The 15,419-nt window shown below is 37.4% G+C and overlaps 1 protein-coding gene across 5 annotated transcripts in view; it reads right to left on the bottom strand.

The window, feature by feature from the left end:
- efr3a (EFR3 homolog A (S. cerevisiae)) overlaps positions 1–15,419 on the bottom strand; it is a 195,527-nt gene that overhangs the window by 142,692 nt on the left and 37,416 nt on the right. For 3 of the 5 annotated variants that reach the window (XM_048528933.2, XM_048528932.2, XM_048528931.2), the window contains exons 3-4: positions 9,741–9,876; positions 2,644–2,720 (exon numbers count right to left, since the gene is read on the bottom strand). In XM_048528933.2, the coding sequence (XP_048384890.1) occupies positions 2,644–2,720; positions 9,741–9,831 (168 nt within the window). In that variant the 5' untranslated portion in view covers positions 9,832–9,876. Of the gene's footprint in view, positions 1–2,643; positions 2,721–6,025; positions 6,155–9,740; positions 9,877–15,419 lie in introns of those variants that run through there. The other 2 variants (XM_048528935.2, XM_048528934.2) reach the window with 2 other exon arrangements.

A 15,419-nucleotide genomic window follows, 5' to 3' on the forward strand; every position in this document is an offset into this window, starting at 1 on the left:
AGTTCAGGTGCAACCTGAAAATTTGTACAGGTGCTACCTTTCCTACAGCCGGTTCCAAGAATCTAAAGAGCTGCCTCCTGAACCAACTTTCCAGTTACATCATGCTGAGGTTGTACAGGATGTTGGTGAGGTTTCTTTTGGAGTACTGGTGTACAGTCCTGGTCACCCTGCTAATAGGAAGGGTAATAAATTGGAGAGATTCAAAGAAAAATTATCAGAATGTTGCTGGGACTGGAAGGTTTGAGTTATAAGGAGATTCACAGTCATACAGCATGGAAACAATCCCTTCCATCCAACTCATCCACACTGATCAAGTTTCCTAAACTGATCTAGTCCCATTTACCTAAATTGAGCCATATCTCTCTAAGCCTTTCTTATCCATGTATCTGTCTAAATGCCTTTTAGATGTTGTAAATTGTGCTCACCTCTACACTTCCTCTGGCAGTTCATTCCATATACACCCACATGTATGAAAGAGTTGCCTCTCAGGTCCCTTTTGAATATCTACCCTCTCACCTTAACCCAAAAGTTTTGGATTCCCTAACCCTGCCGAAAAGACCTTGGTTATTCACCTTATCTATGTCCCTTGTGATATTATAAATTTCTAAGGTTACTCCTCAGCCTCCTGCACTCCAGCGAAAAAAAGTCCCAGCCCTTGGCTGGAATAAGGTGTGTAGCAAAGGTCTTTTCCTTAGGGTGGGTGAGGGAGTTTAAAAACTAGGAGTCTTTTTTTTAAGTCAAGAGAAGAGATTTAAAAAGGATGTGAGGGGCAATCTCTTCACACAGAGGCTGGTTTGTATATGGAATTAACTGCCAGATGAAGTGGTAGATGTAGGTACAGTTATAACACTTACAAGATATCTGGATGGGTACACGAATAGGAAAGGTATAGAGCGAGAGGCCAAATGCAGGCAGGTGGGACTTGTTTAGTTCAGGAAACTTGGTCAGCATCGACAAGTTGGACGAAAGGGTCTGTTTCAATGCCGTATAAATCTATGACTCTACACATTCATCCACTTTATCCTATTTCTGTACCAATTTGAACAGGACATTGGGAGTAATCCAGAGATTACTACATTTGAGCCCCTGCTCGCTCACTTTCTGTCTACCACCCTGAACTCTGATTACAGAAGTATTTTAAAAATAAGCCAATGAATTAAAAATGGCATTTCATTTTTCCCAATGGAGATGTTATGAAGTCTCTTACCATTTAACATTGTTAGATAAATTTTCAAAGATTTTGGAAAGTGGATTTTTTCTCGTGGTGTGCATAAATACTAGGAACAGTTTCCTTAAAAGAAGTTGTTACAAATTCATTAATGGACGTTGGAGCTTTTTTAAAAACAAAGAAAATTATTTTCCTATAAATCACACAACTAGTGATAACTGCTTGCTTTGCTGCGGACCCCTACAGAGACAGTTGAGAAAAATGACCGGTTTGGAGAGTTGCTTGTTTTATCTGATTTAGTTGTTGGAAAGCCTACTCAGAACAAGCTGTGCTGGAAGAAAAGCTTGCCAAGCAGAAGTCAAGTTGGAAATGCTCAATAAGAGCAACCTGCCAAACTCATCTCACCCATCTGTAATAGAATGCCATCTTGTTGCATTCAGAGAGAATTTTTGTTTTGAAAGGTGACTGAAGAACACTGAGAACATGTACTTTCTGATCAAGCCACATCTGGAGGACTTCAGGGATGACGACAGAAGAGTGATTGACCACTCGTGCCAAAGCAACAGACTTGGATATTCCGCGTTTTATCCTTTTGTCATCAAGAAAATCCATTGGCCAAAAATATTTTCTTCAAAAACCAAACATCATTCTCTGCAGAGAAGTCTGTTATCATCTCCAGTTTCCTGATGAATCGGATGAGATTACTTACTCCTTAACTGCTCCTTTTCTAGGAAAGGCTATATCAGCATCTGACTTCAGTCAGGTCTCCTTAAAACTGAAACCAAAGGGTTTTTCTAGCTAAAACAGAATAAAAACTGCTCCTCCTAAACTTTTCTACAGCTAATGGCTTAGCGTTTTTCCTTGCTCTTCTGAGATAAACTGTAAACAGTAAATATAAACAAAGTTCTATCAGTACTCCAGGGGTCTCTGCAGTCACCTGCTCCCTGATACGTATTTATTGATTTAAAAGACATCTCTCTAGAAAGACTGACTTAGTTATTTCTGAACCTCTTCACAAAGTGGCCAACATCTAAAGTTAAATTCGGTGCCTTTCAGTTGGTTTCCAACTCAGAGTGTCAGTGATTAGAGAATGGCATCGACTATCAAAACAAATCTATATGTTAATATTGATATCTATAGGTTATTAGTTATATATCTATATGCTTTTAGTTTGACATTAATACATAAAAACCACAACTTTTAAGACATGGAATAGTGGTACTACAGCAATGATGTAATCCAGCTTTGGTTGTAACACCACTCACTGAACCTATTTAAGTTCCGCCATAAACTCGGCTTGCTTCATAATTTACTTTCCTGACTATCTCTGGTCTACCAGTACATTCGTCAAATTCTCTTCATTTGTTCTGATTATTGCAGTGCATGTAGCTCCATGAAGCTTAGTTAAGCAAAAATGCTAAACATTTCATTCTTTTAATAATGCAATTGGCAGTTTTATTACACTTTTACCTCACCTTTGGTTCTTCAGGAAAGATGTTATCCACCAGGCGTTTGTAACGTGGGCGAAAAGCACTGCAACAGCCACATACTCCTGTAAAAATGTAAATGTACTAACTAGTTACTAAAATTACTTATTAATAATTACTAATAACTAACCTTTTAGAGGAAGGCACCAGCACTGAGCCACAGAAGAGATAAGGTGCATAGGAAACCAAGAACAGTTAAAAAAAAGGTGTAAGCAGAACAGAAGTTAGCTGGAAGGAAAAGAAGTAAAGCTGTCCTCACTGTTGGAATGCATACTTATGCAAACAGTGTTACAAATAAGGCTTACAAGTTACAGGTCTAAATTGCCAAATGGGGTTACAATACAATGGCCATAAAGGAGACTCTACTTTAACACAGACTGGAATGGAAACAAAATTTTCCTGGCTCTAATGTAACCAGAAAAGATAGGGAGCCTGATGAACACTGTCACCTGGCTTCACCAGTACAATTCTGCAGATGGACAATATACTATGGAATGGTATCTTTTTAACTCAGTGAGGAAGGAAGCAGTACTAGATTTAGTCTTGTGGAATGATGCAAGTTAAGTTCAGTGCCTTTCAGTGGGGTTCCAACTGAGACCATGGCAGTGATTAGTGAATGGCATCGACTATCGAAACAAATTAGTCTTGGTAAACCTTGACAAATCTTTGGTTATGTCTCTGCTGTAGTACTTTACAACTCTGGGCACGGCATTTTCGAAAGGATGATAATACTTTAAAGAGAGTAATAGATTACCAAGTTGAGAGCAAGTAAGAGGGATTCCAACTGTTTTATGGGTTTAGAAAAGCTAGAATTGTTCTTCACCAAGCAGACAAACTTAAGGGGAAGCCTAATACAGGTATTCAAAATGGAAAGGTCAAACAATAATAGCAAAACAATTTCCACTAGCAACATATCAGTAATCAGAGACCACAGACTTAAAATAATTGGCTCAAGAACAAGAGAAATGAGAATATTTTTGGCAAAAGGCGAATGGACATGTACTTAAACAGGACTAATTGTTCTATGGAAAGTACTGTAGTTTGGAACTAAATTGGTCAATTCTTTCAAAGGGCATCATTTGTCATGCAAAAAGGGATGGCAGGCCAAATGACAGCCCATTGTCATAAGATTCTAAGGCTCTAACACAGCTATGTCAAAGTACAGTCAGTTCTGCTATAACACGTGTTCTGTCAACGTGAATAGGCTGTAATGCGATTGATGAATCGGGGAATGCTATCTCTACTCACAAACTCGTATTGGCTATAACGCAATTTCATTGGTGCGGAGAAATACGTGTTGACATTACAGGATCGTTTCACAGGCTGTGTCAGGAACACTTACAATGTTAGCACCGAAAGAGTTTCTGCATCGACATCACATGATCATTTTGCGGGTTTTGTCGTGAAGTGCTTTCTGTGAGAAGTAGAAAGCAACCACATTCCTCCATCAAGTCATCTTGACATTTTTTCAAGGTGAAGTGTTAAATTCACTTTGATTTCATTATTAGACATGAATTAAACATTTATTCAAATTGCGCTATCCTTTGCATTAGGCTCGAGTGATTTTGGGCGATCTTGTGTGGGTTGTTTTTGGTGGTTTGCCCCAACCCTAATTTTTCCATAAGCCCTGTTATTTTTGAAAGCTTGATGTTGCACAGGAATGCCATTACCACGTTATAGCAGAGTGGACCGTGTAGCCAAAACAAAAACATTCTGGAAGGAGTTGCCTAATAAAGTGAGCAAGCATGAAAATAAAACCCCATGTATAAAATATTTTATTAACACCTTGCAAAAGGGCAAGATAGTAATGGTTTGTGATGTACTGCTTAGACAGAAGTGTCTTTTACTTATCCAGATCATGGGGAAACTGAATTTTGGCTTGAGAAGCAGCTTGCAAAAGTGAATGAATTGAAATGGAGTTTTTCGAAATCAACTGGAGCAATCTAATTTATCTGACCTATTCAAACGGAAGAAAGAATTCAAGAGATACACTGATTTATACAGCTGTTGGCATGGCTGGCTCATACAAGTATACTGCAGCATGAAGCAAAATTTAGATATTACAGACGAAACAATATAAAAGCACAAACATACAAGGGAAAATTCAGAAGGAAGGCTATACAGGGAAGCATCTATTTGAGAAATTCAAGGTCAGAAATCACGTGACACCAGGTTATAGTCCAACAGGTTTATTTGAAAAGACAAGCTTTTGGAGCCTTGCTCCTTCTTCAGGTGTGAGGGAGAGAGGTGGCATTAGACACAATTTATAAGTAAATAATCTTGACCTGAAGGAGGAGCGAAGCTATGGAAGCTTGTGTTTTCAAATAAACCTGTTGGACTATAACCTGGTGTCACATGATTTCTGAACTTGTCCACCCACACCACCACCCCCCACCCCCAGTCCAACACTGGCACCCTCACATTGAGAAATTCAAGCACTGCCATTCACAAGTTCTCATCCCCCAACATCCCAGTATTACATACAGAAACACACACACTTTTCTTGCTATCCTTTCAAAGAGTTATCCAATTTAGTTCCAGATGTCAAAGCACAACATGGGACTTTGCCAGACTTTATTATAGTCTTCCTTCAAAATCAATTCAGAATTAAGCAGCAGACTAAAGATAATAGTGGAATCCAAAATGCACGAAAGTATTACATGATAGTACAATACTCACTGTAGAGTCAAAAATAATCAACTGTTTTCATCTCAAATAGCCGCTTTGGTGCACTGTCACTTAATTAACTTCCATAACACATCAGAAGATGTTTAATAGTTAAACTACACCGCTTGCCTGAATACTTCGAACAGTAAAAGAAAGTTGAAAAAGTCATCAAAAATGGTAGCCCTTGCTGAAATCAAACAGTTTATGAAGCTATATAGCACTTTAAAAACAAAAAGGACTACACAAGTTATGATTAACCTATTCAGGACTGTTGAACACAGCAATAATTGGTCTGTACTTTGCAGATCACAGCTACATTTCAGTTGTATTGGTTATAGCTTCTTCATTATATACTAGCTATGTCAATCACATAACACAGCAAAAAAAAGGATCAGAGCATCTTATTAACAGATGAGGCCTTACCAATCAGCGCTGTAATATATTTAATAATCTTATCAATATGCAGTAAACACATGCTCTGGAGTATCTGAAGCTAAATAATGGAAGAGCTACAGAGGATAAATTTTTAAATAAACCTTGTTAAATGTTTGGAACAATTTTCAGAGACACTCTGTATAATAGCAATAATAAACTTCTTTTTCCACAATACTTATCAAAATGTTGCTTTAAAAAAGGTAGAAATCATACAAATTAAATTGCAAATTTCACCAAGAGTGAATTAGTAAAATTCTTTAGCACTTACCTATTCAGTTATGCATGATTTTTATTAAAAGCACATAAGCTAAGCCAGCAAACCGCTTAAAAGGTGATAAATAAACCTTTCATTGATAAAGCTCAAAGTATTGCTGAGATGGGCTTTTCTTCTGCAGAACTGCTGAAAGACAGAGACAACAACTACAACATTTGACATTACAGCGGGAGCTTTTCTTGACATTAAAAATGTTTCCACCATCCATCTGGTATGCCTAATTCACAAACTAAATCCAGTATCAAATTCAGCACCAAAAATGATTAGACCAAATGAGAATTTTTTGAAAATTAAAATGCAAAAGCAATCAGCCTGAACCAGATGCCCTTAGGACCATACCTTTATACTGTAGTATGCTAACAAAGTCAGCAGAATTGAGAAGATCAAAATTCCCATGTTCCTTCTATTTTTGCAATTTTTATTGGAAGGGGGAGAAAAGAAAGAGGAGGGTACTGATGAGAAAAGAAACATTGTTTTCCCACCATCTGTAAGCACCCACAACAGTCTTACTCCTCAAATGTTAGCATTCATATATGTCTCTCATTTACTTCTTCATCATCCTGTCAAATTTACTACTGCATTGTATTAAACTGAAAAGTAAATAAAAACAGATAACTGCATGAAAATTGTGTGTTAGCCAGCGGCATCTCAGAACATTCTGATCTGGCTGAAAATTACGACAGCTACTTCAAAAGTAGGGTGAAAAAATATGGTGAATGAATACAATTTAAGTGATATCACATGAGTCAGAATTTAATAAATGTATTAAAAGTAGACTGGTATGTAAGTTTACGTATGCACACAGCTGTTAAATTATATGGAGACGCAATTTGAGCACTCGATTGCCTGGTAACAAGTTCCTTACTAATGGAACAAACTACAAAAATAAACAGAAATCATAAATTCAACATACATAATAATACAATGGTCTATTATGTGAAAGCTGTCAATCTATAATCCATTAGGTGTATATTTTCCTGTAATAGATATGCGAATAACACCCACAGCAAGACATGTCAAGACACACAAATACAAACAGAGACTACGCATCTTCCTTGGTGCACTAAATCGGGGGCACTACAATCTATCGCTACAAAAAAACCACACTCAACCATAACTGTGTTATAGTTGAGAATTAAAGCCAATACTTTTATCAGTAATTATTGTTAGCTTGCAAATGCCCCAACTATCCATCCATCACCAGAAATTAAATGTAGTAGCCATTTGAACAGGACAAAAAAAATCTACGAAAGAAAAGGCTAAATTTGATACTTTCGGCTTACTTACCACGCATGTAAAAAGAGGGAGCATTGCTGGATCTACTAATGGAAAATGAACTATGGCTGATTTGAGAAACACAGGGGCAGTCCTTAGGAGTGATCACAACACAAGGTTTAAGAATGCGAAGGATACAAGATAAAGACCACCTACATTAGGGAAAAAGCAGCTGGTAAAGAGGTCAGAATCTGAATGGAAAGAATGTAAATGAGAACATTTTATTCAAAAGAAACAGATCAGCTGTGGAAATATGTAATTTAATTATCAAGAATGTCCGAGAGAAAGAATATCCAACAAACTAGCCACTAAGGCTATACAGTGGATGTGTAATGAAATAAAAACTGCAAACTTGAAGCTAAAGGAAAAGCATATAATAAATATGCAACAAAGGAAAAAGGTTAGCAAAAAGGAATACAAAAAAGCGTAGGAAAGAAATTGAAAACAATCAGTTAGACAAAAGTAAACACCAATAATGGCCTAGCTTGCAATTTGAAAACAGTGAAGTATTCTACATGGACAAATATAAAAAATGTCAGGCTAGGGGTACAAGATACAAGAAATGGATGCGATAAATTCACACTTTAAAACATCAAATAATTACTTTACATCACCATTAACAAGGAGATCCAGGTGATGGAACTAACATTAGAATAAAATACAATACATTTAGAACAGGTAGAAATTAATTCCTACACTCTGTTTAACCTTGAGAACAAAACCTGTCCTTTGGAGGGATTCTGCGGTAGTGGTAGAATCCTTATCATAATGCCAGCAGGCCTGGGTTCAAGTTCCACCTGTTTCAGAAGTGTGTAATAACATCACTGATCACATTGATTAGAAAATAGGTTAAAAGCTTGGCCTTGGGAAGGGCTCTTGTGGCAGCAGCAATGCTCCTATCTCTAGGCTAGGAGGCTCCGGTATGATAAGATCTCTGAACAGGTTGATTAGAAAACATAAAACCTGGCTCTGGTGGACAACATATTAAACATTAGGGGAGAGATAGCCTTACATGAAGGCACAAGAGAAAAAGAGACTAGAAATTAAGAACGGGATAGTCTGTACATTTTTTCAAAAGAGACATCATGCTTGGCTAATGTTCAATTCTTTGAAGTAGCCAAAGAAAAGGCATATAAGGGTGATTAATATACCTAAAGTATGTGTATAAGAATTCCAAAAAAAAGTCATTAAAGACTGTAGCCTCTAAGACCAAGGTCAGAACTTTTGAGATATTCGATAAATAGTAGAATGGACCAGCAAATTAACTATAAACTACAACAGAGGAATTGGGAAAGGACTGGGGAAAAGACAAGAAGGATCAAGGATCAATGCTGAAAAATAAAGTTATTCACCATTCAAATGAACAACTGAGCCTCATTAATGCGAAGTACCATTTCAAAACTAGCACAGAACACTAAACTGTATAGCAATGCAGAGGACGACTGCAATAAATTATAGGCAGACATCAATTGGCCAAACAGATATGTAATTGACAAATGAACTTCAACATACATTACAGTGAAGTTGTACAATTTTGCTGAAAGAATAAGGATTCCACACACTCCTTGGAAACTAATGAATTAAAAAGAACAGAAGGTCCTGGACATACAAAAAATGTAGAAAGCAACGACGCAGGTCAATAAAGGCATTCAAACGAAACTCTGGGTTTTATTCCTAGACAGAATTGAAAGCAACAGAAGTTATGTCAAACTCACACAGAATCTTGGTTGGAGCACACCTGAAATATTGCAAACTTTCTGATCTCCAGTTAGAGACACCAAAGTACATACAAAAACGTTTTACTAGAATGATGTGAGACAGAAAGATTATAAGTAGCAGGAACGGATGGACTAGTTGGGGTATCTTCCTCTAGCAAAAACTAAGCTGTAACTTTATAAAGATCTATAATATTATGATACAAGGTGCTATCAAGGGACCAGTGGGGAAAAATTTTACGTTTCAGAGGTATAAATACTCTGCAAAACTATGGAACTATTAAGAACCAAGTTGGCTTTAAGAATTCACAATACAACATTTACTGCAACACATAACCTCAACACAAATTTTCATCAGATTTTCTGAAGATCTATCATAACTTCAGTGAAAGATCAGCAGAACACAACGAACAACAATTTTCTCTTGCTTTTCCAAAGTTACATGGGAGATGAAGCTTTGCAGAAATTCCACATCATGGTTTAAAGTATACTTAAAACATTTTAATCCAAGGGTTTGAAAGATCTGTATTTAACAGACTCATCAGTAAGTCTTGTATAAATCAGTTTGCAGCGTTTTTAAGGCGATTGTTGTGAAAGGGTGCATTAGTATCTAATTTTTCAAACATCACATTAATTACATCTCCCACAGAAACCTGGTTTTATTACATAAATCTAGATAAAGTGCTGTATAAGTATAAAGGCACATTGTTCTAACTTACCACAGGACAGCAAGGGTCTTGGTTCCCACCCAGTGTTAAACCTGTAGACTTGTTCAGGTTCAGCTCTTGGTACCTGAATATACCTTCGCATCGTCTACACTGTAGCTTCAGATATAAGACTTAGATTTCACTGCACCTACAGAATTGTATACCCACAATCAGACAGATGATCTCTGGACTCTGGTTACAGAAACATTAGATGAGTTCATATTAAATTAATAACTTTCCAATTAATATCTAGTATGGCCACTGACTTGACAAACAGAATATGAAAACTGGAGACACAAGAATGCAAGATACAGTGCAGGTTATGCCATATTTAGAACCAGAAATATACTGGTCATGCATAAGTCCAGAAAGATGCAAACTGAAAATATAAAATGAAGGAAGATTCCCCAGCTGAGAAATTGTATTTAAAAGCATTTAACTGCATGGTCAAAAATGCTGAATTTTTGCTTTTCAAATTCAGAGGTCTTGAACAGGACATTTATAGAAATCTTGCAGCCGCTATCATTTTACACAGATGTTAACAATATGCCCTGAGCAACCACAGTAAACAACTGTCATTTCATAATGACCATAAAATACTTTCAAGTGCTACTGACGAGACTAATAAAAAAGAACTTGGTACGCCCTCCTGTGGCACAAATCCCATGAAGGAAAACTTCTTTTCAAGGCAAGCTTCATAACTTAATACAGTTATATCGCACAGAAACAATACCTTCGGTCCAACTCATTCATGCTGACCAAGTTTCCCTAATTAAAATAGTCCCATTTCCTAGCATTTGGCCCATATCCCTCCAAACATAGCCTTACCAACATCCTGTACAACTGCGACAGGACATCCGAACTCCTTTACTCAAAGTTCTGAGCAATGAAGGCAAGCAAGCCAAATGCCTTCTTTGCTACTGTCTACCAGAGACACAACTTTCAATGATCTATGTACCTGAATGTCTAGGTCTGTGTTCTACAGCACTTCCCTGGACCTTACTATTAATTGTAGAAGTTCTGCTCTTGTTCATCTCACCAAAATGCAACACCTTACATTCACCGAAATTAAACTCCATTTGCCACTCCTCGGCCTACTGGCCGAATTGAACAAGATCTTTCTGTAATCTTAGACAGCCTTCCTCACTGCCCACTACACCATCAATTTTGGCGTGATCTGCAAATTTATTAATCTTGCTTCCGATATTCTCATCCAAGCTGTTTATATTAATGACAAATAACAGCGCACCCAGCACTGATCCCTGTGAAACACTGTAGCCCTCCACAGCCTCCCTCTTTCAGGTCCGATGTTTCATTTCCCCCCTCAGGCCAACTTGCCTTGAATGCACTTTTGTGAAAAAACACAAGTCAACAAATCTCAGAATCAGCACAGTGGATATTTCGAGTGACCTACTCGAAAACAAATACATGTTCACTCAAATCAGAGCAGTTTCAATTTGAGACAAAGCAGTTACAGAGTGACTGGCACAAGGCAAAACGCTTTGCATTCATTGGCACAGAGCTTTTCTAATATTGGGTACTTGCACTGCTACAACATAGAATTGTTCCAAGTAACAATTAGGAAACAGAATTAAAAACGCAACCCAGAATAATTTAAGTGGTAATGCTAACCAAATATCATTTTTTTTATACAATTCTGAAGAACAGTCATACCAGACTTGAAAATTAACTTTGTTTCTCTCCACAGATACTGCCTGGTCTCCTGAGTTTCTCCAGCACTCTGTGTTTGGTTCAGATATCCAGCATCCACAGTATTTTGCTTTAATGCAAATTTATACAAATTCAAAGCACTTTATTTTAAACTCACATTTGGCTCCAATACAGAATTTAATAGATTGCAACTAAAGTGGGCTATTTTAAATCTGTAAGCAAATAGCACAAGTCCTGTCCAAACAGAGGGTGGTTTAGTCTTGTAGATCCAAAATAAATGATACCAGTTCTTTGCTTGTATTGATAGAAACAAAGCAGGAATAACAGAATCTTTATCTGAGACTCAGTTTAAATAGGCAGAAACACCTTTGACCACAGATCCATCAGTAGGTGGTCAACACGTAGTGTCCTCAAGCTCCTTCAGCAAAAGGATCTTGTTGAGTGGTTTCCTGTACAGACTGTCAGTCATTTGGCAGAATCCCTGGTCACCAGAACTTTCCAACAAGCACCAACACATTCTCATTGCCAGCTAAGCAAAGGCTCTGCCTGTCAGATCCTTCATACATGCCTGGACTCTGTACCACTACAGCTGCTTCGAGGGGAGTGTGCGGACAAGACAAGAGTGTCACATACCTCCTACTGGGATGTGCCAATGCAAAGGAAGTCTGGAAAGAAATGCAGTGGTTTTTAAAATAGAGATTCATCCTGAGCAGCTCCGTTATGTGGGTCTTTGCAGTCTATGGTCTATTCTCTGCGACGCACTCCAAGACAAAAACTAACCGTGCCTGGAGGACCATCAACATGGTGATAGGCACTTTTGTGGTCGGTCCAAAATTTGCTGGTCTTCCATTTGAAACAGTTGGGCCAAATTGAGTGTGGCACATTCCATGGTCCAGGACAATTTGCTGAAGGACGGATTAAAGCTTGGGGCAGCTACCACAACAGGACAGTGGAGAAAGGCCACCAATTAGGATCCTTCCGCGAAAGCATAAAGGGGTCCAATTCAGTAACCAGACACAGCTGAGACCTCAGCTAAAAGCCAAGAGGTTAATTGTAAACACAGAAAGGTAAGCACCAATGCTTATTTTATTCTCTGGAAGTAAAGAGAGTTATAGATCTGAATGACTTGATTAATTGTATGTATATCAAGACTTCCTTCTTTGAGTGAAGTATATTTTGCAATAAAAATAGGCTTAATTAATAATTATTTCAATAAAATGAACCATGCAGTATGGAATGCTCCATTTTGCATCAGCACACATATATAGCTTCACTACAAAGTCTGATAATGTCTTTTCTTACATAAAACATCGATTTGTTTTACAGAAGAGCTGTAGATTGAGGTCAGGTGTTGACAGGACCTGTCCCACCAGCCAAAAACATTACAGAAAATTTAAATGCAATACTGCCCATACCTTTGGGTACAACAAACTTCATGCAGCTTTTTCAGAAAATGTAGTTTTACATTTAGGATAATTATTCATCTCAGCATAAAACTAATTACAGTAAATCATATCCTTCTCCATTAAATGAAGGTTTGCAGATTTTCCTGTGGGCCTAGTCCTAGCTTACAAAAAGGTTTTGAAATAATTGCAGCGATTGAACAATTCATCCAACAGATGGGTAATGAAATGCTGTCCTAGCTAGTGACCATTCTATGAATGAATTAAAATTTTCCAACTCTATATTTATTGAGATTGAAGTATTTTTCTCCTGTGCAAATTTAAATTGCTCTGGAATCCTGTTCATTGTTTTGGAAGTGAAATCTTCAATGCCAAACATCTTTTACTGGCATCAAGATGTACAAGCTCTTCGACAGTCCCTTCTTTTTGACTTCAGGAACACCATCATGATCTCAGCAGATGTTATTGTCGAACTAGTCAAATCCCATTAAGAATCTGGCTTGACAGTTAATAAAAATTCCAAGATAATTGTGATCCCAATGATCTCTCCGGAAACATCAGCACTCAATGATATAGATTTTGATTTAACAAAATGGAGGTTTATTACAAAAGGAACAAATATAAAATAGAATAATCCAAGCTTGCTACCTATAATACAAGTTAAAGGCTTTAGACACCACCAGAAGTATAATCCCATTGGTTCTAAAACATCCTTTTGTAAACTAAAAAGAACAAAAAAAAGCTTTTGTATATTCGCAAAGACACCACACTCCTGATACAGTTCTGAAAACACCACACGTATAATATTCACACCAGTCCCTATAAGCAACACCCTGTAGATTTGAGTTACTTACAATTTCAAATGGAACTGCCGCGGGCTTTTTCCTACAGCTCCCACACAGCTGAGCTTCAACAACCACGTCTGGGCTTTTATCCTCACACTTTTAGTCAAGGATTGACACTAACCTTTCACTCCAACTCCAAGATAACGTAATTTACTAAATCTATCATTCCTTTCTCAAGAGCACTGCTCTATGCAACAATCCTGTTCCAAAGTCTTATGGGATAATTCTGTGCAGATTTAGAAAAAAACAAACTTAACATCTCAGTTGTGTGTTCTTCTTATGCTGAGAATAAAATCAGATTCCAGAACTTTCTAACAAGCCTTTCAGGCCCCACTATTTACTATGCTGGGTCGCAAACAACATGAAGTAAAAAGGCTATTAGGGCACAGACCCAGTACTTCAAGCCTTCAAAATCTGACTGTAAAGTAAATCACCATAGTCACAGAAATACTTGCAAGTTAATAGTTGACTTCCTACACAGAAATGTGTGTAACTAATTCAAAGACCAGATCCAAATGCATACCACATTACATTTTCATCATTAAGTCTACATCATACTACGAGTCATTACATGGCAATCATTTTGTCATATCACACAGCCTATGTTATACGCCCTCTCGAAAAAGTATCCACAACGACATTTTTCTTTTGCAGGCTATTTCCACATTACATGGTTGAAGAAATAAGCTGCATTGTCACAAAAAAATCAAAGGATTGTGGTTTGGAAAAGTAACAATTTAGTCCCCATTACTGGTGATGTATGTATCAAAATGGTTTAAAGTCAGCATGAGACTCAATACGTATTTTTCAACAGTGGTACGTATCGGTTGATATGCAGTCAATTTCTGTTCATTCTCGCCTTGCCATCTTACAGTAAAACAGCTTCACATCAACGTTACAGACATGAACAGCCAGCTTGAATGGCCCTTCATAATTCAGCACTGCTAAAATGCATGCTATTGTTATTACTGCTTTTAAAATTTTTAAAGCCAAGTGATACTCTTGCAATCATTCAGGTTTTCTTCCTTTTTCACCACGTGTTTGTTAACAACTGTGCTGAAGTTTGGAACAAACTTGCAAAAGAAACCACTCAACTTCATGTTTTGTCTTAGACTTGGGGAAGTCCAAAATAACGTGTACTCTTGTTTCTCCAGGTACTATTTGGGCTTGTCCCACCAAGCCTTTCAAATAAGTCACATTTGCAACTGTGATGACTTAAACAGAAGTTACCAAGCCCTTCAATTACTTTATTGGTGAGTTGTTGAAATGTTGCTGATGGAATTTTTCATTCCAGACAGCATGAATTGGCACGAATAAAGCCTATCCAGTCTTTCCAAAACCTTCATTTCTTCAGCTCTCTCGGTAAAAGCAACTTGGTGTCATACTTTTCGGCAAGGCTATTTCTGCAACAAACCAGACACATCCAATATGTTTAACAGCCTTTCCAGTTGCTGTGAAGGAGGTAGGAGGTACTTTCATTATCACATTTACTTTACAATAGTCAATTGCGAATCTTTGAGACCAATCCAATTTCGGCACAATCACAATAGGTGAGCTCCAGCTACTTTTAACTGGGTCAATAATGCTACTGTACAACACAAACTTAAATCTTTTCCCTCACCTGAGCTACTGAGTTGGCATGGGTGTTCTTTTATAGGTACTGTATTGCTCATACTAACATTGCAAACAGCCAATAACAGTTTTTTCCTGGGCTATCCCTATAAATTGATTTGTAATTCTACATCAGCCATCATAATTCACCTCAATAGTTT

This window comes from Stegostoma tigrinum, chromosome 5, assembly GCF_030684315.1.
Source record: "Stegostoma tigrinum isolate sSteTig4 chromosome 5, sSteTig4.hap1, whole genome shotgun sequence".
Lineage (NCBI taxonomy): Eukaryota > Metazoa > Chordata > Chondrichthyes > Orectolobiformes > Stegostomatidae > Stegostoma > Stegostoma tigrinum.